The 24,150-nt window shown below is 44.3% G+C and overlaps 1 protein-coding gene across 9 annotated transcripts in view; it reads left to right on the forward strand.

Annotated features, from left to right (window-relative positions):
* Positions 1-23,451, forward strand: part of FAM217B (family with sequence similarity 217 member B) — a 33,000-nt gene extending 9,549 nt beyond the window's left edge. For 4 of the 9 annotated variants that reach the window (XM_075350377.1, XM_075350378.1, XM_075350380.1 and 1 more), the window contains 2 exons: positions 2,272-2,314; positions 19,278-23,451. In XM_075350377.1, coding sequence (XP_075206492.1) covers positions 2,277-2,314; positions 19,278-20,406 — 1,167 coding nt within the window. In that variant the 5' untranslated portion in view covers positions 2,272-2,276 and the 3' untranslated portion in view covers positions 20,407-23,451. Of the gene's footprint in view, positions 1-2,271; positions 2,315-12,445; positions 12,501-19,277 lie in introns of all 9 variants that reach the window. The other 5 variants (XM_075350382.1, XM_075350385.1, XM_075350381.1 and 2 more) reach the window with 2 other exon arrangements.
* Positions 23,452-24,150: the final 699 nt, after the last annotated feature.

The raw sequence follows: 24,150 nt of genomic DNA on the forward strand, positions 1-24,150 counted from the left end.
AGGCCCACGTGACTCTGTTATGACACATGAGCCTCGGGACCAATCAGTGCCGGCTTCTTTCACCCCACCTTCAGACATTTGAGCAGGGAGTCAGCACAGCGCTCACATCCTGCTCAAATGTCCAAAGGTGGGGAGACAGATGCTGGGCTGATTGGTCGCGAGGCTTGCGTGTTATAACAATGTCATGTGGGTCCCAGAGAACGCGACTTCAGACATCGCTGGAACCGTAGCCGCACCAGAGGTGACTATATTCTCATTTATTTATACGGGGGCAAACAAGGATGATGAGGGGTTGTTCAAGTAGTGGGCATCCTCTTTAAATACCAAGACTGGAAATTTAGAAATATAGCCAAAAGTGGTCTAGCGGCCACTTTACACACGGCGATTTATCGTGCGATCGCATGTGTGATCGCACCTGCCCCCATCGTTTGTGCGTTACGGGCAATTTGTTGCCCGTGGCGCACAAAGTCGGTAACCGCCATCACACGTACTTACCTCCCGAACGACCTCACTGTGGGCGGCGAACATCCTCTTCCTGAAGGGGGAGGGACGTTCGGCGTCACAGCGACGTCACACAGCGGCCGGCCAATAGAAGCGGAGGAGCGGAGATGAGCGGGACATAACATCCCGCCCACCTCCTTCCTTCCGCATTGCCGGCGGCCGCAGGTAAGCTGCAATTCATCGTTCCCGGGGTGTCACACAGAGCGATGTGTGCTGCCTTGGGAACAATGAACAACCGGCGCGCAGAAGGACAATTGATTTTTTGAAAATGAGCGACGTGTCAATGAGCAACGATAAGGTGAGTATTTTTGCTCGTTCAATCGCTCGTAGCTGTCACACGCTACGATATGTCAAACGATGCCGGATGTGCGTCACTAACGACGCGACCCCGACGACATATCGTTAGATCGCAAGCGATCGTACCCGCCCCCGTCGGTTGTGCGACACGGGCAAATCGGGCGGCACGCACAACCTCGCTTAACCCCGTCACATGGACTTACCTGCCCTGCGATGTCGCTCTGGCCGGCAAACCGCCTCCTTTCTAAGGGGGCGGTTCGTTTGGCGTCACAGCGATGTTACACGGCAGCCGTCCAATAGAAGCGGAGGGGCGGAGATGAGCGGGACGTTATATCCCACCCAGTTCCTTCCTTCTGCATTGCCGGGGGAGGCAGGTAAGGAGATGTTCGTCGCTCCTGCGGTGTCACACACAGCGATGTGTGGTGCCGCAGGAATGAGGAACAACATCGCTAATAAGCAGAGAACGATTTTTTGTTTCAGGACGACCTCTCTGCAGCAAACGATTTTGACCGCTTTTGCGATCGTTTAAGGTCGCTCATAAGTGTCACACACTGCGATATCAATAATGACGTTGGATTTGCGTCACAAACACCGTGACCCCCGACGATAATTCATTAACGTTATCGTAGCGTGTAAGCCCGCTTTACTCTAAAAAGAATTGTTTACAATTTAGTGATGCTCTGGGACTCCTTACTTCATCCGGCATTAGAAACCCATAGCATGTGGAGGGAAAGATGGATTCCACCAAGTATCAGGAAGTTCTAGGAGAAGCTAATGCTTGGGCGTCATTGGATCTTCCAACAAGACCATGATCCCAAAGATTCCTCAAAGTCCACCAAGTCTTGGTGTCAGAAGAATTTATGGAAGATTCTGGAGTGGCCGTTACAGTCCCCTAACTTGAACCCCATAGAAAATCTTTGATGGGCTTTAAAGAAGGTGGTTGCAGCTCACAAACCCAAGAATATTACGGTAGTTTATGTCCATAAGAAATGACCTAAAATTCCTTAGAAACACTGCTAGAAGCTGGTATCTGGCTATACACCATGTTTTCAGCAAGTCATAACAGCCGTACTAAATACTCTGGTCATGAAGGGAGTGAGTAATTCTGAGACTTCAGTAATCAGTAAAAAGTGGCATTTTGTGATTAATTGGAAGTTATATTGGTTGTGTTAAGCTATTTAAGCTGTTTTTCATTGATTTGTTTATTGCAAACAGAAGAGAGTTTGTATGTTTTTCTAATAAACCTAATTTACAATGGGGGGTTGAAGAATTTTGATTTCAACTGTACCTTGACAGATATCAGAAAGAGACATGTCAGCAAAATCTATCAGCACTTGGTCTTTCTATGATTTGGCCCATAAGGTGATTGTCCCCAATCATGTCCAAATCTAAAATTAAAATATCCCCTCTTGTTCTCATTTTATGTATGGAACAGAAAGGGCCGTGTTTAAGTTACTCCTATTTCATTTGCAGCTAACATGATGTCTTATTTGGATAATCCTCAGCAGCTGATATCGTAGGTATTCTTGCTGACCGTCCTTCTTTCGGTATCTCATGTCATGTTCCTCCTTTGCTTGAGCGAACCACAATAAAGCATTCATTACCACTTTCATATTATATTCATGAATGAAAGGCCATAAAGCAATTTGTTTCACCACTTTATATACCTGTAATTGGAGATTTTTTGTTAAACAATGTCATCATTATAGCTCTTGAGTATCAGGCTATGGGGATAAAGTTCTGAAATCAATTGCCTATGGTATAGTGAGAATGGTACTAGGCACATTAACTACGCAAATTGCAATTGGAACCAAAACTGTTTACTTTTTTATTAGCCAGCATTTACTTACAGTGTAAATTTGGAATAAAATCTGGGGACCTCTTGCTGATTATCACACACTGACTAGTAAAGGCGAACTGTGGAAATTTAGATGAGGACATGATGTTGTCATATATTGTTTATATAGAAATTAATATTTATTAGCAATGAGAACAGAGCAGATTAACAGGATTTCTGGGTTGGGAAAAGTGGTGTTCTTCTGTCATTGTAGAGGCTTTATGCCTAAACATCTAAGCATGTTCATTTTAATGGGGAGCACAGAATATGCTGCTTCCAGACCACTAGGCTTATCTGCTAGAGGAATAAAAGATTGGCAAACTGTGCTACGTTATTTCCATATTTATCATTAACTTCTATGGGAGTTATGCACAGTGTCTCCTTGCTCAACTATTATGGATGCCCTTTTAATAAAATTTTAATAAATAGATTCTATCTTTATTTAGTTGCTCAGTTAAATTTTGTAACTTCAAGACATCATCCGACTTTTCTCTTCATTAACAGTGAGGGACACAGCACTATGGTTATAGGTAGAGATGAGCGAACCTGAGGTTTGGTGTTTGAAAAGAAACCTGTGTGAGCTGCTTGCAGTGTTTGAATGGCTCACACTGGAAGTAACAATCGGATGTAGTGTGTATCAAAAAAAAAAATTGAAAAAGCCCGCCCACCCTTTCCCAGAAGTAATCTGCTTATGGCTAGATGTATATAGGTGGAGATTCAAATAGACAATTAGAGATACCGAACCTCCTCTGGCAAAGATCAGACCAGTGGAGGTTCGGTTCGTTTTCTCCAAGCAAACCAAACCTCCAAAGGTTCACTCACCTCTAGATATAGGCCCTGCTACTAGGAAGCTGACATTATCCATAAAATAAAGTGCTGTACCCTCTCCACAGACACTAGGCAGTTTTAGACCTCTTTCACATGTCAGTGATTCTGGTACACATGTGACAGTTTTTATATGTTTCAGAATCACGGATATACGCAGACCCATTAACACTAGAAGTCCCAGAGAGGGGTCATTTAACATTTCTACCATTGGAACCCTATGGAGCTTGAAATTCCTGGGACTTCTAGTGTTAAAATCAATTGGTCTGCACACACAGTGATTTTTCACTGACCGTCTTTTCCTGCGGCGTACACGCGTGTCCGTGATTTCCGCACGGAGACATGTTCGTTTTTTTTCTGGCATCACTGATGTCCCACGGACCACACTGTGGTTCGATCCATGAAACACGTACCAGAAAAACACGTACATTGAAAATAAAAATATTTTTAACTTCACCTTCCCTGACTCTTCACCTGTTTCCGGCCGCTGCTGCCTCTGCTTCCAAGCCGGCTAATTATTTCCATGCATATGTATTTATGCACTGCACAGTCGACCCAGAAGTAGATGCAGAGGGGAGAGAGCTGCAGCCGGACACAGCATCTGGGAGAATTCAGCACCACGGACAGCAAGAGTGGGGACAGGTAAGTTTATTTCCATGTTCTATCACGGTTAGCACATGTTGAACCCATGTTTGCCATGAATCATGGCACACAGAGGGACATATGCGTTTTTAACACGTCAGTGAAAAACGTCTGTTTTTTACTGACGTGTGAAAGAGGCCTTACCCTGATGTTGGAAGAAGTCAGATACAACCTGTATCTTGTCAGGGTTTTGTTTTTTATTTTTAAACTCTTATTTTTCATCTACATTTTTTTTATAGACTTTTTTTTTTCCTTTTTCTCTGTGCTGTTTGTCTCCTACTTTCATGATAGTTTGTATTTTTTATCTTTGATTATCATTTAGACTATTTATATCTATATACAGTATCTTAATACTTGAGATCAGACAAGCCTTATACACTGTCAGCTATGCACTGTGTATGTTGTTGCCTCTGATTGATCACCACCCTGATTTGATTAACACTGGCAATGTGCGCAAGACTCCTAGTGTCTTCCTGAAAGCTCTTCCTAAAGAGGGGTTTTCCATGATAGTTTATTTTATTTTGATGAAAAAACTTTATAACTCCAGCGGACAAATTTGAGGATGCAGATATATATTAAAAAAATTTTTGCATTTGCAAATCTTTATTTTGAAAAAATTCCATAAAATTGGAGCCACACTTCTGGGCGGTGAAGGAAAAAGATTAGGTGTGGTAGCCTGCTTGGACTACGCGTTTCAGCGTACAAGCGCCTTCTACATGGTCCAGACGAAACTCGTAGTAAATCTGTATCCCACATATTATCCACTGAATCTAGTCTGTCCGACCTGAAGAAGGCCTCCAGGCCGAAACGTCGTCACCTGGCGGACATTACTTTGTACAGCACCTTTTTCACGATTTTTGCACAATAAAACAAAAGGATCTGCAATCTATTTTTCGTGTACTTACTTCAATATACCTATTGGAAACGATTAGTGTGCCGGAGTTACCCTCTTTGTGCTTATATATTTTTCTCCTGAGCCCCTACATGGGTGAGGCGAGGTCTTTTTCTCTACAATTAGCGTGTGATTAGCACCTGACATTCTTAATCCCCTCCCCCCGAAGCCTCTGTGGGTTCAGTGTTCTCCCTTCTCATGTTACTGAACCCTTTTGATGGCACGTCTGGCTTTATAGGGGCTCCCCTGGGCTCCATTGAGCCTCCCTTCTCTTTTCCTTTCTTTCTGCCTGTGCTGTTCGGCCAGGGAGGCCTCTCACATAAGTCCCTAACTAGACTGCAACCAAAATCACGCACCGTCTCTCTAGGCTTTTTAAAGACAGGCCTTATCCCAGCAACAGCTCTCAGCCCTCAGTTCTTGTGGGAAGCCATCAGAGGCGCAACTTTTCTGACTCCTGCTGCTGGACAATATTTGTGGGACACAGATTGGTCTGTGGCTACTCTTCCAGACTGTCACTCCTATCTATTAGTATCTTTTTTTCTTTTTCTTAGGCATCATGTTCTATTCCAAGGAAGATCTCCCTCCCCCTGACATTCTCACAAGTATCTCTGTCTTTCACTTTACTGCTGAATTTCAAATTTCCAGTTTGTCAACTCTCTTGAGGTATGACAGCTCCCAGGATCTTTACCAAGGTCCTTGCTTCCGTCATGAAACTTCTAAAGGTCAGAGAGCTTGCAGTCATTTCCTGCATGGATGATCTTATGCTAAAGACTCCTTTCAGCAAAGAACATCTGGTGTGACTAACCAGACTTTAAAAAAAATTTCTACGACCTGGAATTGATCCCAGATATCTGTCCGAATGCCGGACCCCATATAAGTCTATGGGGACCAGAATCCAGCTCTTAAATATGGTGGTAGAAGGGATAAGGGGATTAGAGCAAACATGCTATACTCTCCATCACGGCTATAACTGCTTCCAGGCCACTCATTCTTCTTCTGGGGCTGCTCATTTACCTTCATGCATATACACTGCTTCCGCCACCCACCGGCAGCCTTGGTGTCTGTGATTGGTTGCAGTCAGACGCGCCCCCAGCCTGTGTGACATTGTCTGACTGCTTGCGATCACTGACCCTGCTGCCACTAAGCCATATGAGACCTCCCTCATTGCTAATCTGTAAGTGAAAGTAAATAAACACAAACAGCCAAAAAATCCTTTATTTGAAATAAAATACAAAAAACACACTCTTTCATTAATTTATTAACCCCAAAAGCACCCAGGTCCAATGTAATTCCACACGAGGTCCCACGACTATTCCAGTTCTGCTGCATCTGAAGGCACAATGAGCGGCCATAGAACAATGACCGCCTGCTGTGAGCTTCAGGCAGAGACTGAGCCTCACAATGAGCGGTGACATCACTCAGCTGGAGATGAGGTCACTGAGTTCACAGACCTGCATCTTTTGGCAGATGACCTGCATCTCCTGGGAGTTCAGAGTCCTGCTGTTTTTTTGCCAAGAGATGCAGATTTGCTGCTGAAATTTTTATACTATATTCCTGCACCCAAGCTTCACCTCCTGGCAAAAAAAATCGCATCATAACGCATGCTGTTTTGATGCATTTTTCTGCCAGGAGGTGTAGATTGGGTGCATGAATATGGTGTACAAATTTCATCTCTGAGCCCAAAAATGCAAAAAACAAAATGTTTTGACTCCGTTTCAGTGCTGTTTTCTGCCAGGAGGTGCAAATTTGTTGCCGAAATGTCTGCACCAGATTTCTGCACCAAGTTTACAGCTCCAGGCAGATAACCGCACCAAAATGGTGTGAAAACAATTTGGGTTTTGTTGCATTTTTGGGCCAAGAGATGCAAATTTGGTGATGAAACATTTAGACCATATTCTTGCACTAAATGTATACCTCCTGGCAAAAAAAACAATCGAATCACTACCGCACCATATCGCATGCGGTAGTGATGCCTTTTTTTTGCCAGGAGGTGTAGATTGGCTGCAGGAATATGCTGTTGAAATTTCACCACCACACCAGAGCAATTGGGAAAAGTCGCTTAAAGTTCCGGGATTGTCACATCTAATGAATGCGACAATCCTGGGCGGCTGCTATTTCTAGGTTGGGGGCACAGTAAGCATGGGTCTCCCCAGCCTGAGAATACCACCCTCCAGTTTTATCATGGCTTGGTATCAAAATTGGGGGTGGATTGCACGCCGTTTTTTTTTTGCGGCTGCTCTTATTTTGATATGCAGCCAAGATAAATGCATTGCTGGGGGCTGCAACCTGTTGCCATATGCTTTTATCTGTGCTGGGTATCATAATATGGGGGGGACCCTACGCCAATTTATTTATTTTTATACCATGATGGTCACACGCAGACAGCGTGCTGTCCTTTATTTCATGGACCGATTGACTTGCATCAGCTAGTTTGAGCCATGACTTGGATCAATAACAGATATGAATCTGTTTTTTTATGTTTTTTAATTTTTGGGACATCCTGTCCACAATATAACATAGGCATGTGAGCTTCCAAGACTATAATGGATACTTCTATTCATGAAAAGCATGGTGACACCAAAGAAATGAACCAGAAATACGAGTATGTCGGTATAATTGCAAAGTGTAGGTGCATGTTCACATTGTGGCCATTTAACAGACAAAACCTGAGATAAAAACAAAATGAGCAAATACCCCGTTGTAAATAAATAAATAAATAAATACTAATTGTAAATGTAAATAACATAGGGGACTTAGTTAACACCGTTTTCATCAAAAAAGCATAAAAGCCATACAACTATGACAAGGTGTACCCAATTGGGATGGTCTTCTATAATACCTCTCTATATGTCAACAGACCTCAATAAAGATGAGGTAGAGTTAGACCCAAACCCGACTGTCCAGACACCTACCCTTGGAATATATTATATGGACTGAATGCCAGCTCAAAAAATGGGATGCACGCCCCTGTTTGTACAAAGTACAAGAAACTAAAGCAAGTAAGGGCTCGTGCGCACACTGCGTCCTGACCAGTGCAGAAAAAAGCACACCCACTGGCAGAGTTGACACTGCGTTTTGACAAAAAGAATGCATCCAAAATGCCTGTATTTTGGATGCATTTTGCATGCATTTTACATGCGTTTTGAATGCATTTTTGTCAGTGCGGTCCCCCAGCAATTCAGCTCTGCTACATGACAGCAGACACAGACAGAGCCGGGCGATGAGAATGAACTCGGATGAACTTCACCCGACTTCATTGTCATCCCGCGGCTCTGTCTGTGTGTTGCGTCCTGATTAGCGGTGACCCGTGAAGGACTCACTGGTGACCGCAAATCTCCTGAGTGACTGAAGTGAGCAGCAGGATCAACGGTGCCGTCACTCAGGTTACTCGTGGCCACAGCTGGAGTCCTCCACCTGAGAGCGGTGGCCGCGGGTAACCTGAGTGACGTCATCGCTGATCACGCGGCTAACTTCAGTTGCTTCGTGGAGCTGACAGAGAGCGGTCGTGGTCTGTGGCCGCTCACTGTCAGCTTCATGTAGCAGAGCAAAAAGCATCGTGGGACCTACCTCATGTGGATTACGTTGGACCTGGGGGAGTATTTGGGAATTAATAAAGTGGTGAAAGAGGGTGTTTTTTGTCTTTTATTCCAAATAAAGGATTTTTTGATGTGTGTGTGTTTATTTTCTTTAACTTACACGTTAATCATGGAAGGTATCTCGGGGAGACGCCTGCCATGATTAACCTAGGACTTAGTGGCAGCTATGGGCTGCTGCCATTAACTCTTTATTACCCCGACTGCCACTGCACCAGGGCAATTTGGGATGAGCCAGTTAGAGTCCTGGGACTGTCGCATCTAATGGATGCAGCAATTCCGGGCGGCTGCTGGCTGATATTGTTAGGCTGGGGGGCTCCCCATAACGTGGAGCTCTCCATCCTGAGAATACCAGCCTTCAGCCGTGTGGCTTTACCCTGGCTGGTATCAAAATTGGGGGGGACCTCACGTTTTTTTTTTAATTATTTATTTTACTGCATGATACAGACACGCCCACCGGCGGCTGTGATTGGTTGCAGTGAGACAGCTGTCACTCAGCGTGGGGAAGTGTCTGACTGCAACCAATCATAGGCGCCGGTGGGCGGGGGAAGCAGGGAATACGAGATGGAATAATGAGCAGCCATCATTTTCAAAAGAGAAGAAGCCGCCACAGTGTGAACGCCGTGCAGCGCCACGTCGGTGATCGTGGATCGGTGAGTATGAGAAAGGGGGTGGGAGGGAGAGACTGACATGGACAGAGAGAGAGATAGAGACAGAGAGAGAGACAGACTGACAGAGAGAGAGAAAGACGAAAGACCTGCCTTTGTTATATCAAATAAACATGCGGATCGCAACAAAAACGTAGCATTTTGGTAGCATTTTTCAACAACTCATTGACATCCTGCTTTTTTAAACGCAGAGATTTTGTCATATTTTTGACTTTCAAAATGCTGCTTTCAAGCTGGGGAAGCAGAACGCATGCATTTTGACAATGTGATGCTGCAGCTTAAAACGCTGCGGAAACGCAAAAAAAAAGCAACGTTTGCACGAGCCCTAAGAGCTAGACATATGTTGGTAAGGGCTCCGCCACACATCCGTGAAAACCACGTCCGTGTAAAACGGGCCGTTTTTCGGGTCCGTTTTCCGTTTTTTAGGTCCGTTTTTATGGTATGTGTGGCCTGCGTGTGTATCCCGTATGCTAGCCGTATGTGCGTGTGGAATGTCCGTGTGTGCGTGAGTGAAATAACTGACATGTGTATGTGTTGTCCGTGTGAAATGTACGTGTGTGATGCAAAATGTCGTTACTACATGTTCGGAAGACAGAGTAGCGGGATGAGAATGAACTCGGGTGAACTTCACCCGACTTCATAGTCATGCTGCGGCTCTGTCTGTGTGCCGTGTACTGATTAGCGGTCACCTGTGAAGGATTCACCGGTGACCGCTAATCCCCCGAGTGACTGAAGTGTCCCCCCCTCTCTCATACTCACCGTTCCCCGATCACCGGCGCTGCACGGCGTTCACACTGCTTCGGCGGCTTTTTCTAATTTGAAAAAGCCGGCCGCTCATTAATCAATCTCGTATTCCCTGCTTTCTCCCCCCACCGGTGCCTGTGATTGGTTGCAGTCACACACGCCCACCACGCTGAGTGACAGCTGTCTCACTGCACCCAATCACAGCAGCCGGTGGGCGTGTCTATACTGTGCAGTGAAAAAAATAAATAAATAATTAAAAAAAAACGGCGTGCGGTCCCCCCCCATTTTAATACCAGCCAGATAAAGCCATACGGCTGAAGGCTGGTATTCTCAGGATGGGGAGCTCCACGTTATGGGGAGCCCCCCACCCTAACAATATCAGTCAGCAGCCGCCCAGAATTGCCGCATACATTATATGCGACAGTTCTGGGGCTGTACCCGGCTCTTCCCGATTTACCCTGGTGCGTTGGCAAATCGGGGTAATAAGGAGTTATTGGCAGCCCATAGCTGCCAATAAGTCCTAGATTAATCATGTCAGGCGTCTATGAGACACCTTCCATGATTAATCTGTAAGTGACAGTAAAAAAACACACACACCCGAAAAAAATCCTTTATTAGAAATAAAAAACACAAACAAATTCCCTCATTACCAATTTATTAACCCCGACAAACCCTCCATGTCCGGCGTAATCCACGGACCTCCAGCGTCGCTTCCAGCTCTGCTGCATGGAGCTGACAGGAGCAGCAGAAGACACCGCCGCTCCGGTCACCTCCACGCAGCTAATGAGATGAGTAGCGCGATCAGCTGCTGTCACTGAGATTACCCGCGGCCACCGCTGGATCCAGCGGTGGCCGCGAGTTACCTGACTGACAGCAGCTGATCGCGCTACTCATCTCATTAGCTGCGTGGAGGTGACCGGAGCGGCGGTGTCTTCTGCTGCTCCTGTCAGCTCCATGCAGCAGAGCTGGAAGCGACGCTGGAGGTCCGTGGATTACGCTGGACATGGAGGGTTTGTCGGGGTTAATAAATTGGTAATGAGGGAATTTGTTTGTGTTTTTTATTTCTAATAAATGATTTTTTTCGGGTGTGTGTGTTTTTTTACTGTCACTTACAGATTAATCATGGAAGGTGTCTCATAGATGCCTGACATGATTAATCTAGGACTTATTGGCAACTATGGGCTGCCAATAACTCCTTATTACCCCGATTTGCCAACGCACCAGGGTAAATCGGGAAGAGCCGGGTACAGCCCCAGAACTGTCGCATATAATGTATGCGGCAATTCTGGGCGGCTGCTGACTGATATTGTTAGGGTGGGGGGCTCCCCATAACGTGGAGCTCCCCATCCTGAGAATACCAGCCTTCAGCCGTATGGCTTTATCTGGCTGGTATTAAAATGGGGGGGGACCGCACGCCGTTTTTTTTAATTATTTATTTTTTTTTTCACTGCACAGTATAGACACGCCCACCGGCTGCTGTGATTGGGTGCAGTGAGACAGCTGTCACTCAGCGTGGTGGGTGTGTGTGACTGCAACCAATCACAGGCGCCGGTGGGCGGGTAAAGCAGGGAATACGAGATTGATTAATGGGCGGCCGGCTTTTTCAAAATAGTAAAAGCCGCCGAAGTTTTTATAACAGCAGTGCAGCGCCGCGCCGGGGATCGGGGAGCGGTAAGTATGAGAGAGGGGGGGAACTGACCGACAGACAGCTAGAGGGACAGATAAGACAGAGAGACCAACCGACAGACATAGAGACCGACCGACGGGCTGAGGGAGAGAACGAAACAGAAAAAGAAAAAAGACCGACATCACATGAAAAAAGCACAAAACGTACAGGGAGCAAACAGAGATGCGTCCGTGTCACTCGGACGTGCGCACAGACCCATTGACTTTCATTGGGTCCGTGCTGCGTGTTGCGTGCAGAAAACGGACATGCTGGCGTGAGACACGGCCCACAAAACGCATCACGGAGACGGACTAACGGACATAACCAAAAACGCAATTGTAACCGCTGAGATATAGTAACATTGGTGCACGTTTGGCCGTGTCTCCAGTATACACGGAAACGGACCAAACACGCACGTGTTTCACGGATGTGTGTTTCAAGCCTAAAAGTGCAAAGTGTTGGTGCATGTTCACACTATGACCATTTAGCAGACTAAACCTGAGATAAAAGCAAAATGAGCAAATACCGCATTGTAAGTAAATCTGTAGTCGGGCTTGGGTCCCTGCTCTGCCCCTATATTGCCCCCTATCTATATTGAGGTCTGTTGACACATAGAGAGGTTTTATATTAGAGATAGGACCATCCTGATTGGGTTGACCTTGTAGCGGTGGGATGGCTTTTATGTCTTTTTGATCAAAATTATGTTAACTAAGAACTCTTATGTTGTTTACAAATACCAATAGTATTTATTAGCATTGGCTCATTTTGTTTTTATCTTAGGTTGTGCTTTGAAAAGCATGGATAGAACAAGTTCATGAAAAACGAATGTATGAATGTGAGTTTACATTTTTTTTTCCTGTCCTGCATGTAGCAAAAAATTGGATGCCTGTTTCACTGAGGCTAAGGCGGGCTTTGCACGTTGCGACATCGCAAGCCGATGCTGCGATGTCGCACACGATAGTCCCCGCCCCCCTCGCAGATACGATATCGTGTGATAGCTGCCGTAGCGAAAATTATCGCTACCCCAGCTTCACATGCCCTCACCTGCCCTGCGACCGTCGCTCTGGCCGGCGACCCGCCTCCTTCCTAAGGGGGCGGGTCGTGCGGCGTCATAGCGACGGCAGGCGGCCAATAGCGGCGGAGGGGCGGAGATGAGCAGGATGTAAACATCCCACCCACCTCCATCCTTCCGCATAGCCGCCGGCGGCAGGTAAGGAGATGTTCCTTGCTCCTGCGGCTTCACACACAGCGATGTGTGCTGCCGCAGGAACGAGGAACAACATCGTACCTGTCGCGGCACCAGCATTATGGAAATGTCGGTGAATGCAACGATGATACGATAACGACGTTTTTGCGGTCGTTCATCGTATCATCTAGCATTTACATAGTACGATGTCGAAAGTGACGCCGGATGTGCGTCACTTTCGATTTAACCCCACCGACATCGCACGTGCGATGTCGCAACGTGCAAAGCCGCCCTTAGACCCCACTTTGCGTTCACCTACTTGCAGTTCTAAACGCACGTTTTGGGCTTAATTGATTTGACCAAAGTTGACTTTTTCAGAAATTTAGCGCTGAAAACGCATGCGTATTTACTGCGTTTTAGATGCGTTTTCTGCGCTTTTTACATGCTTTTTCACCTGCGTTTTGAAGATGCATTTTGAACATCAAGAAACTGCTAAATAAAGTTTAATCTGTCAAACACAATGAAAAAAGAGGAAAAATAAGGAACACAGAATTTTAGAAATAAAGAAAATAGAAATATTGAATTAAATTATAGCGGTAATATACTTTTTATTGCAAAATAGCAATAAATTATTATTTTTCATCAATTTAATTGTCGGACTATGTGTGTGTGTGTAAAGGGACATATGAAATCATTATTTTAATGTTCAAAAAGCATGCGTTTTGGTAGTCCAAAACGCATGTTTTCAGCACATAAAAAGCAGGTGAAAAGCAGGAATTTGAAGGAATCTTGGTTTTTGCCATTTCTCATTGACTTCAATGTCAGTAAAACGCACCCAAAATGGCAAAAACAATTGACATGCTGCTTCTTTGAACGCATGGTTTTTGCCACAAAATATGCAAATTAAATGCTGCGTTTAGAAACGCAAAGTGCGGACTAGAAATCCCCATTTTCCATAGACTTTGCTGTGAAAACAAAACGTATGAAAAAGGTGCTTCTCAAAACGGAACTAAAAAGCACCTGAAACGCAGGTGGAAACGCAAAGTGGGGTCTTAAGGCCACTTTACACAGAGAGATAAATCTGCGGCTGATCTGTGGTTGCAGGGAAATTGTGGACAATCAGTTCCAGGTTTGTGGCTGTGTACAAATGGAACAATATGTCCATGATTTCACTACAACCACAGATCTGCCAAAGATTTATCTTTGTGTGTGACGGGGCCTTTAGCCAAAGGAGAAATCATGCCCCAAGAGACAGAGTCAACATTTTTTTCTGCCTATTGGTAGAGACTTTACCAATCGTGCTGTGTCCTAAAATATATTCACGGCAAGTACAAAATTAGTTTTTTTCTCTTCTTTTATACATACAAAATCACCATCATTTGAAAATTGATTATTTTTGATATTTGTATTGACATAGATTCTCTAGATGTGACCATTGTGTGACATACAGTGAAGGAAATAAGTATTTGATCCCTTGCTGATTTTGTAAGTTTGCCCACTGACAAAGACATGAACGGTCTATAATTTTAAAGGTAGGTTAATTTTAACAGTGAGACATAGAATATCAAAACTAAAATTGTGAAAATTACATTGTATAAATTATATAAATTTATTTTCATTTTGCAGAGAGAAATAAGTATTTGATTCCTCTGGCAAAGACGACTTAATACTTGGTGGCAAAACTCTTGTTGGCAAGCACAGCAGTCACGATTTTTGTAGTTGATGATGAGGTTTGCGCACGTCAGGAGGAATTTTACTTCACTCCTCTTTGCAGATCATCTCTTAATGAGGCTGTCGTTTGGCAACTTGGAGCTTCAGTTCCCTCCATACATTTTTTATGGGATTAAGGTCTGGAGACTGGCTAGGCCACTCCATGACCTTAATTTGCCTTTTTTGAGCCACTCCTTTTATGCCTTTGCTGTATATTTTGTGTCATTGTAGTGCTGGAAGACTCAGCCACAACCAATTTTTAATGTCCTGGTGGAGGGAAGGAGGTTGTTACTCTGGATTTTACAGTACATGGCTCCATCCATTGTCTCACTGATGCGGTGAAGTAGTCCTGTGCCCTTAGCAGAGAAACACCCCCAAAACATAATGTTTACACCTCCATGCTTGACAGTGGGGATGGTGTTCTTTGGGTGATAGGCAGCATTCTTCTTCGTCCAAACACGGCGAATTGAGTTAACGCCAAAGAGCTCCATTTTTGTCTCTTCTGACCACAGTACCTTCCCCCAGTAACTCTTAATCATCCTGGATGAATCATCCAGGTGTTCATTGGCAAATTTCTAAAGGGCCTGCACATGGGCCTTCTTGAGCAGTGGGACGTGGCGGGCACTGCAGGATTTTAATCTATTACGGCGTAATGTGTTATCAATGGTTTTCTTGGTGACAGTGGTCCCAGCTGCCTTGAGGTCATTAACAAGTTCTCCCTGTGTAGTTGTAGGCTGATCTCTCACCTTCCTCATGATTCTGGATACCCCACCGGGTGAGATTTAGCATGGAGCCCCAGATCGATGTTGATTGACACTCATTTTGTATTTCTTCCATTTTCTTACTATTGCACCAACAGTTGTCTCCTTCTCACCCAGCGTCTTACTTATGGTTTTGTAGCCCATTCCAGCCTTGTGCAGGTCTATGATCTTGTCCCTGACATCCTTAGAAAGCTCTTTGGTCTTGCCCATGTTGTAGAGGTTAGAGTCTGACTGATTTGTTGTCTTTTATACAGGTGACAATTTAAGACAGCTGTCTTTAATGCAGGTAATGAGTTGATTAGGAGCGTCTAAGTCAGGGGTCTAAAACTCAGCTAGGTATATGGGCCGCATGCCCGCATATAGAAAAAAAAATTGATGGGCCGCATTCTTTGCATGATAAAGTAACATTTTTAATGAATTCCTGTTTTTTTTTCTATACATCTTTGGATCACTTTTTTGAACATTTTTTGCTTATTTATTATAACAAACCTGCACTTTTTTGTTTAGTTAAGTTTATACTGTATATAAAACAGCATTTTTAATGGCAAAAAATAAAATAAAATTCATGCTTTATTTTGAATTTTATCACCTTCTTGTAATATTGTTTTAAAATTCGCAGCATCATATAGTAATCTTAGTCAACATCTTGTAGTAATGTCACCATCAGTGTGCCCTGTAGTATTGTGCCCACCCTTGCAGGATTGTGCCCATCCTTATAGTATTGTGCCCATCCTTGTAGTATTGTGCTCATCCTTGTAGTATTGTGCCCATCCTTGTAGTATTGTGCCCAGTAGTATTGTGCCCTTCCTTGTGGTATTGTGCTCATCCTTGTAGTATTATGCCCAGTAGTATTGTGCCCATCCCTGTAGTATTGTGGCCATCTTTATAGTATTGTGCCTATACTTGTAGTATTGTGCCCATCCTTGTAGTATTGTGCCCAGTAGTATTGTGCCCTTTCTTGTGGTATTGTGCTCATCCTTGTAGTAATATGCCCAGTAGTATTGTGCCCATCCTTGTAGTATTATCCTCATTAGTATTGTGCCCATCCTTTTGGTATTGTGCCCATCCTTGTGGTATTGTGCCCAGCCTAGTAGTATTATGCTCAGTAGTATTGTGCCCATCCTTGTAATATTATGCCCAGTAGTATTGTGCCCTTCCTTGTAGTATTATGCCCAGTAGTATTGTGCCCATACTTGTAGTTTTGTGTCCTGCAGTATTGTGCCCATCCTTGTAGTATTTTAGTATTGTGCCCATCCTTCTAGTATTGTGCCCTGTAGTATTGTACCCATCCTTGTAGTATTATGCTCAGTAGTATTGTGCCCATCCTTGTAGTATTGTGCTCATCCTAGTGGTATTGTGCCAATCCTTGTGCTCTGTAGTATTGTGCCCATCCTTGTAGTATCGTGCCCAGCAGTAATGTGCTCATCCTTGTGGTATTGTGCCCTGCAGCATTGTGTCCTGCAGTATTGTGCCCATCCTTGTAGTTTTGTGTCCTGCATTTTTGTGCCCATCCTTGTAGTATTTTAGTATTGTGCCCTGTAGTATTGTGCCCATCCTTGTAGCATTGTGCCCAGTAGTATTGTGCACATCCTTGTAGTATTGTGCCCATACTTGTAGTATTATGCCCAGTAGTATTGTGCTCATCCTTATAGTATTGTGCCCATCCTTGTAGTATTGTGTCCAGTAGTATTGTGCTCATCCTTGTAGTATTGTGCTCATCCTTGTAGTACTCTGACAATCCTTGTAGAATTGTGCCCAGTAGTATTGTGCTCATCCTTGTGGTATTGTGCCCTGCAGTATTGTGCCCATCCTTGTAGTATTGTGCTCATCCTTGTAGTATTGTGCCCTGCAGTATTGTTCCCACGCCTTGTAGTATTGTGCCCTGTATATTGTGCCCATCCTTGTAGTATTGTGCTCATCCTTGTAGTATTGTGCCCTGTAGTATTGTGCCCATCCTTGTAGTATTGTGCCCATCCTTGTAGTATTGTGCCCATCCTTGCAGTGTTGTGGCCATCCTTGTAGTATTGTGCCCATCCTTGTAGTGTTGTGCCCTGTAGTATTTTGCCCATCCTTGTAGTATTGTGCCCATCCTTGTAGTATTGTGCTCATCCTTGTAGTATTATGCCCTCTAGCATTGTGCCCATCATTGTAGTATTTTAGTATTGTGCTCATCCTTGTGGTAATCCTTTAGTAATACGCAAATGAAAATCTCCTCACCTATCCTCCGTTCCCTCTTATTAGGCTGCGTGCACACGATCAGGGTTTGCAGCGTTTTGAATATAGCATGTTTCAGCTGCGTCCAAAATGCTGCGGTGTAGAGTACAAGCATAGTGGACGGGATTTCTAGAAATCCCGTGCCCAGTGTGCTTGTGCGGCCAGTAGTGAAAACTGACCTGCGGTGCGGCTTGCAGAGGCTGCAGCATGTGAATTTATACCGCGGAGTCGCATACCCTCCCTAGGGAGAACACAGCAAGGAGACCGCAGCTGGCTGTGCCCGCGATCAGGGTTCAGAGAGCTGTGGTCTCCTTGCTGTGTTCTCCCTAAGGAGGAGACTTGGGCCCCGCAGGTCAGGGCCCGCCGCGTCCAGGACGCAGCGGGTCGTGATTGTAAGCACGTACCTGCTTGTTGCGGCTCGTAACGATCGCAACTCTCTGCCCGAGGGTCGGCGCCGGCAGGACTTTACTACAATTGAATCATTTGCGGTGCTGCACAGAGGAGCTGTCTGCACTATACCAACGGCTACCATCGGCCAATCATATGCAAGGAACTTCCTTGCATCTGATTGGTGGGCAGCAGCCATTGGTATAATGCAGACAGAAACTCTGCGCAGCACCGCAAATGATTCAATTGTAGTAAAGTCCTGCCGACCCCGGGCATAGAGATGCGATCGTCACGGGCTGCAACAAGCAGCCTTGGGGGCCACATGCGGCCAGCGGGCCGCGTATTTGGGACCTCTGGTCTAAGTGGTCTGTAGGAGACAAAACTCTTAATGGTTGGTAGGGGAGCAAATACTTATTTCTCTCTGCAAAATGCAAATACATTTATATAATTTAGACAATGTGATTTTCTGGATTTTATTTTTGATATTCTATCTCTCAGGCCCCCTTCACATGCACGTGTCTCCGGTACGTGCTAGGTCCGTGCCTGCATGTACCGGAGACACGGGTACACGTAAACCCATTAAAATCAATGAGTTTATATGCACGCACGTGTGCAGCCATTGGCTCGTGCCTCCGTGTGGAGCAGACGTGAGCCCTTGCATGTCTGTTTTTCTCCGGCAGCACGGGTGTCACGCGGCCCGCACACGTACCACACGGATGTAGTGTGGATGCGGTCCCGTGTGACACGCCCCGGAGAAAACTCACGTGTCAGAGAAAAAAATAACAAATCTTTACTCACCTTCTCCAGTACTGCTGTCTCTGCTGCTGCTGTCACTTGCTTCCGACCGCCGCTCATTATGCTCATTGCATATTCACTTCACTGCGGCCGGAAGCAGCAGCAGCGGGGAGTCGGCAGGGCTGGAGACCGAAGATCAGCACCACGGACAGCGACGCCAGGGACAGGTGAGTTGAACGTTCCCGTTCTCCGTGTGTTATCACGGAGAACACACGGAGAACACACGTAGTGCCATAAACACGGCACACGGAGGGGAAAACGCACCTTTGACACGTCCGTGAAACACGTGCGGGATTTTCACAGACGTGTGAAGGGGGTCTCACTGTTAAAATTAATTTACCTTTAAAATTATAGACTATTCATGTCTTTGTCAGTGGGCAAACTTAGAAAATCAGCAAGGGATCAAATAATTATTTCCTTCACTGTAAGAGTAACCGTATTTGGCACCAGAGATGATCAGTTTTCATGAAGAGAACTAATTATGTTTCTTTCACTTAAAGCAGGTTGTATATTTCCACTATTATGTAAATTGACTGTTTTTTCTTTTTTTTTTTCCCAGTTCTGGTTTTGTTACTCATGAAAAAAGCAAATCGCAAAACATGAACAAGGAGTCATTAAACGAATGTTGTTATGGAAACCCCATCATAAATGACACCCCTTCTCCAGAAAACAGATTACAACATTTTTCCACCACTGTTGACAGTAGCTTGCTACAACCTGCTGAACCCAGGGAGCGGCCGGAGGCTGCATGGGCTCTCAGAAATATGTCATCCACTGAGAACGTGACTTGCTCTCATTACAGAAGACAATCTTTGGAAAAACTATTCCTTGACTTTGAATCGGTCCGGCTCTCGAAAGAAGATGAGGATAGTGCCAGTGACCTTTCAGATTCAGAGAGAGTTCCCATCCCACCATCACCACTTACACCTCCTAAACTGAATTTACGAGCTGAGGAGATCAAACCTGGATATTTCAGTCAATATGTAGAACATAAGTGCAAAGAATACCAGTATCCAGATTTTCTTCCTCCACCTTACAACACTTGGAATCTTCGTGAGGTATCCATGTGTGTAAATAAAGAAGGCAAAAATACATTACAATCCACAGCTTCAGCCCCCCTAGAAAGATATGTTGATCGTCTTCTCCACTTAGAGTGGCTTCAAATGCAAACTGTGCAATCTGAAAAGGCAAAAATTGGAAAGTCCAGACCTCAGACAGTTCCTCCCACATGCCGTAATGGAAAATCTTCAGGAAAATGTAAACCATGTCTCATTCCATTGCCCAGTAAAAATGTATCTAATTCAGACAATGTCACTAAAACAAGCACAGGACAAGATAAAAATTATCATAAAAAGAATACCTATCGGGAACTCTATGGGGCAACATGTTTGCGAAAAAACTGCTCAAAAGTTCCTGGAAAAGTGGACGTACAATCTGCACCAAAACAATCTCAGGATGTTAGATGCAAAAAGATATCATCAACAAACTGTCAGCAAACGAAAAATGTGTTAGTCAATGATTCTAAGATACAGTGTGCTGGCAATATTAGACCCCAGAGGCAAACTTTTGTTTCAAGTAGTTCTGAAAGCATCCCAAAGCAATCAAAAATAGGCAAAATAAGGAAAAGTGAACTGTCAGTCAGTAATCATGTCACAAACAGACATTGTATATCAGAACGAAAAAAGTAACAAAAAAATATTGTCACCAAAAGTAAAAATACATATTATATATGGTATTGTCTCCCCTGCTTCATTTAAATGTAGTGACATCAAAACCCAAAAATTTACAGATCAGATTAAGGCTGAGCTCAAATCACATCTAAGCCTCCCCTAAGACTACATACACACATCTATGTTTCTCATCCGTGTGCTGACTGTTTGTAAAGGCCCCGTTACACGCAACAACTTATCTAACGATATATTGCCGGGGTCACGGATTCCATGACGCACATCCGGCATCGTTAGCGACGTCGTTCCATGTGACACCAACCAACGTCCGTTAACGATCAGAAATACACACCTTATCGTTGACACGTCGTTCATTTTCATAAAATCGTTGATTGTTGAGGACGCGGGTTGTTCGTCGTTCCCGAGGCAGCACAGATCACTGCGTGTGACACCTCGGGAACGACGAACTACAGCTTACCTGCGGCCGCCGGCAATGAGGAAGGAAGGAGGTAGGCAGCATGTTATGGCCTCTCATCTCCGCCCCGCCGCTTCTATTGGACGGCCGCTTAGTGACGCTGCTGTGACGCCGCACGAACCGCCCCCTTAGAAAGGAGGCGGTTCGCCGGCCACAGCAACGTCGCAGGGCAGGTAAGTCTGTGTGACGGCTCCTAACGATTTTGTGCGCCACGGGCAGCGATTTGCCCGTGACGCACAAACGACGGGGGCGGGTGCTTTCACCAGCAATATCACTGCGTGTAAAGCCCCCTTAACACAAGCACCACACTGACCAATAGAGTTTGATGCTTCCATTAACACTTCTGTTTTAAAGGGATCCACATGTTTCTTTTATTAAACTCAGTCCATGTCCTATTGTCATCACTTTGTGCAGATGAGACTGAGTAATTTACGTCTATGGAAACCTGTCAAAAACTGATGAAAAGTGGAAAACATCCACTATACATCCATTTTACAAAGTTCCTTATTCATTCCAAAGTTTAAAAGAAATTTCAAATTTAGATGTTTTACCTCCTTAAGTCTTTAAACACACATGAGTAAAAAATGGAGGCGAAACACCTTTTATAAGATGGATGTAAAAACGAATATACAGATGTGCGAATGTAACCTGAGACACACACACATATATATATATGTATACAGAGAGAGATTGTAAGCAGCACTCCAGTAGAGATCAGTGAAAACAGTGGACGTGTGTGTGTGTGTGTGTGTGTGTGTGTATATACTGATCAAAATACCATTGTGTTGTTTAAGTGTTCCCTTTATTTTTTTGAGCAGTATATGTACACACACACAGTATATCGCAAGAGAGTAAGTACAGCCCTCACAATTTTGAAATGATCTTATTTTATGTTTTCATGGGACAATACTAAAGACATGTCACTTTGCTTCCATGTAAAGTAGTCAGTATACACCTTGTATTTGGTGTTACTTTTATGTAATGCAACACACAGCCATTAATGTCTAAACTGCTGGCAACAAAAGTCAGTACACCCTTAAGTGAAAATGGTCAAATTGTGTCCAGAATGGCAATAACTTGTGTGGCCACTATTATTTTCAAGCACTGCCTTAACTCTCTTGGACATGGAGTTCACTAGAGCTTCACAGGAACCGCTGGATCCTCTTACATCCTCCATGATTACATCACGGAGATGGTGGATGGTAGAGACCTTGCATTCCTCCTCCTTCCGTTTAAGAATACCCCACAGATGATCAAAAGGTCTGGAGATATGCTTGGCCAGTCCAACACCTTTACCCTCAGTTTCTTTGCAAGGCAGTGTTCGTCTTGGAGGTGTGTTTGGGGTCATTTTCATGTTGGAATATTGCCCTGCGGCCCAGTTTCTGAAGGAAGGGGATCAAGCTCTGGATCAGTATGTCACAGTACATTTTGTTATTCATGGTTCCCTCAATGAACTGTAGCTCCCCAGAGCAGGCAGCACTCATGCAGCCCCAAACCAGGACACTACCACCACCTCCTTGATTGTAGGAAAGACACACTTGTCTATGTACGTCTCCCATCCTTGCTCCCAAAGGCGCTTGACACCATCTGAACCAAATAAGTTCAGTGTGGTTTTGTTGTTTATTGTAGTCACAAGATGTGGTTCTAGTAATCCATGTCCTTAGTCTGCTTGTCTTCAACAAACTATTTCTTTCTTGTCCATCATCTTTAGAAGAGGTTTCCTTCTAGGATGACAGCCACGCAGACCAATTTGATTCAGTGTGCGGCATATGGGCTGAGTACTGACAGGCTGACAACTCCACCCCTGTAACCTCTGCAGCAATGCTAGTAGCACTCATACGTCTATTTGGAAAAGACAATCTCTGGATATGATGCTGAGCACGGGCACTCAACTTCTTTGGACGACCATGGTGAGGCCTGTCCTGAGTAGAACCTGTCTTGTTAAACTGCTGTATGGTCTTGTTCTTATAGCCTAGGCCCTCTTTATGTAGAGCAACAATTCTTTTGTTCAGATCCTCAGAGAATTCTTTGCCATGAGTTGCCATTTTGCTCTTCCAGCGACCAGTATGAGAGAATGTGTGAGCAGTTACACCAAATTTAACACCTCTGCACCCCATTCACACCTGACATCTCGTAACACTTAATAAGTCATATGATACTGGGAAGGAAAAATAGCTAATTGGGCAGAATTTGGCCATTTACACTCAGTGGTGTACTCACTTTTGTTGCCAGCGGTTCAGACATTAATAGCTGTGTTAGCTATTTGGAGGGCACACCATATTTACTCTGACACAATGTAAAGCAGTCAGCTACAGATTGTATAACAAAGTGTTATCTTCAGTGTTCTCAAATGAAAAGAAATAAAATATTTGCAAAAATGTGAGGGAAGGGATGTATTCACTTTAGTAATATACTGTATGTATGTAAATATATATACAGTATATATATATATCTATATATATATATATATATATATATATATATATACTGTGTGTGTATATATATATATATATATATAATATTATACACACACAGGTCTGATGGATGCCAAATGGACACTCTTTTGGTGTCAGTCAGGTGCATGGAAGCCTATGAATCTGTTCTGCAGATGTGTTGGGATAATTCCCATTCCAAAATGCCTTTCACTCAAAAAGGTTTTACAACATTTCTATAATTGTTCTGTTTATATTTTTGCTTATATTAAAAAAATATATGCCTTAAAAACAAGTTTTATTATTAATTCTTTGGGGAAACTTTTTCTCCTTGCGGAGACTGACAAACCAATCTGGCTGCCAGTGAGGAGACTTATAGTTGCAATGCTCCTCTGGGAAATATTCAAATTGTCTCTTCAGGGAGGAAGGAGACGAATTCTAGTGCCACCTATTGGAGGTAGAAATCATAGAAGTCAAAAGTGACCCTTTAACTTGCCTTGTCATGTGATTTAAGATTTATTGCAGATCGGAACCTCTACTTGCAGACATGGTGTTTTGGGGTGATAGCCCTGACTCGTGGTAGGCCCATGATGTGTGGTTCATGCCTGTCTGCCAACTTGGTGCATTAGCACCAGGTCTAGCAAACCGCTATGAAGAACAGGTCTCGAGATGATGATTGATGTGAGTAGCCCCGTACAGAAGAGCAAATACTGGTTTTGGAAATTTAGAGATGGTTTAAGTATTGTAAGCTGGAGACAGGATGATACCACCTGTCAGAGGAGGTGCTTGAAGCTGAATGCAACAGTGTGGTGGGAGATCTTGATGCGAGAATACTGAGTGGGGGTAACCCTGGATATT

This window comes from Anomaloglossus baeobatrachus, chromosome 5 (assembly GCF_048569485.1).
Source record: "Anomaloglossus baeobatrachus isolate aAnoBae1 chromosome 5, aAnoBae1.hap1, whole genome shotgun sequence".
Lineage (NCBI taxonomy): Eukaryota > Metazoa > Chordata > Amphibia > Anura > Aromobatidae > Anomaloglossus > Anomaloglossus baeobatrachus.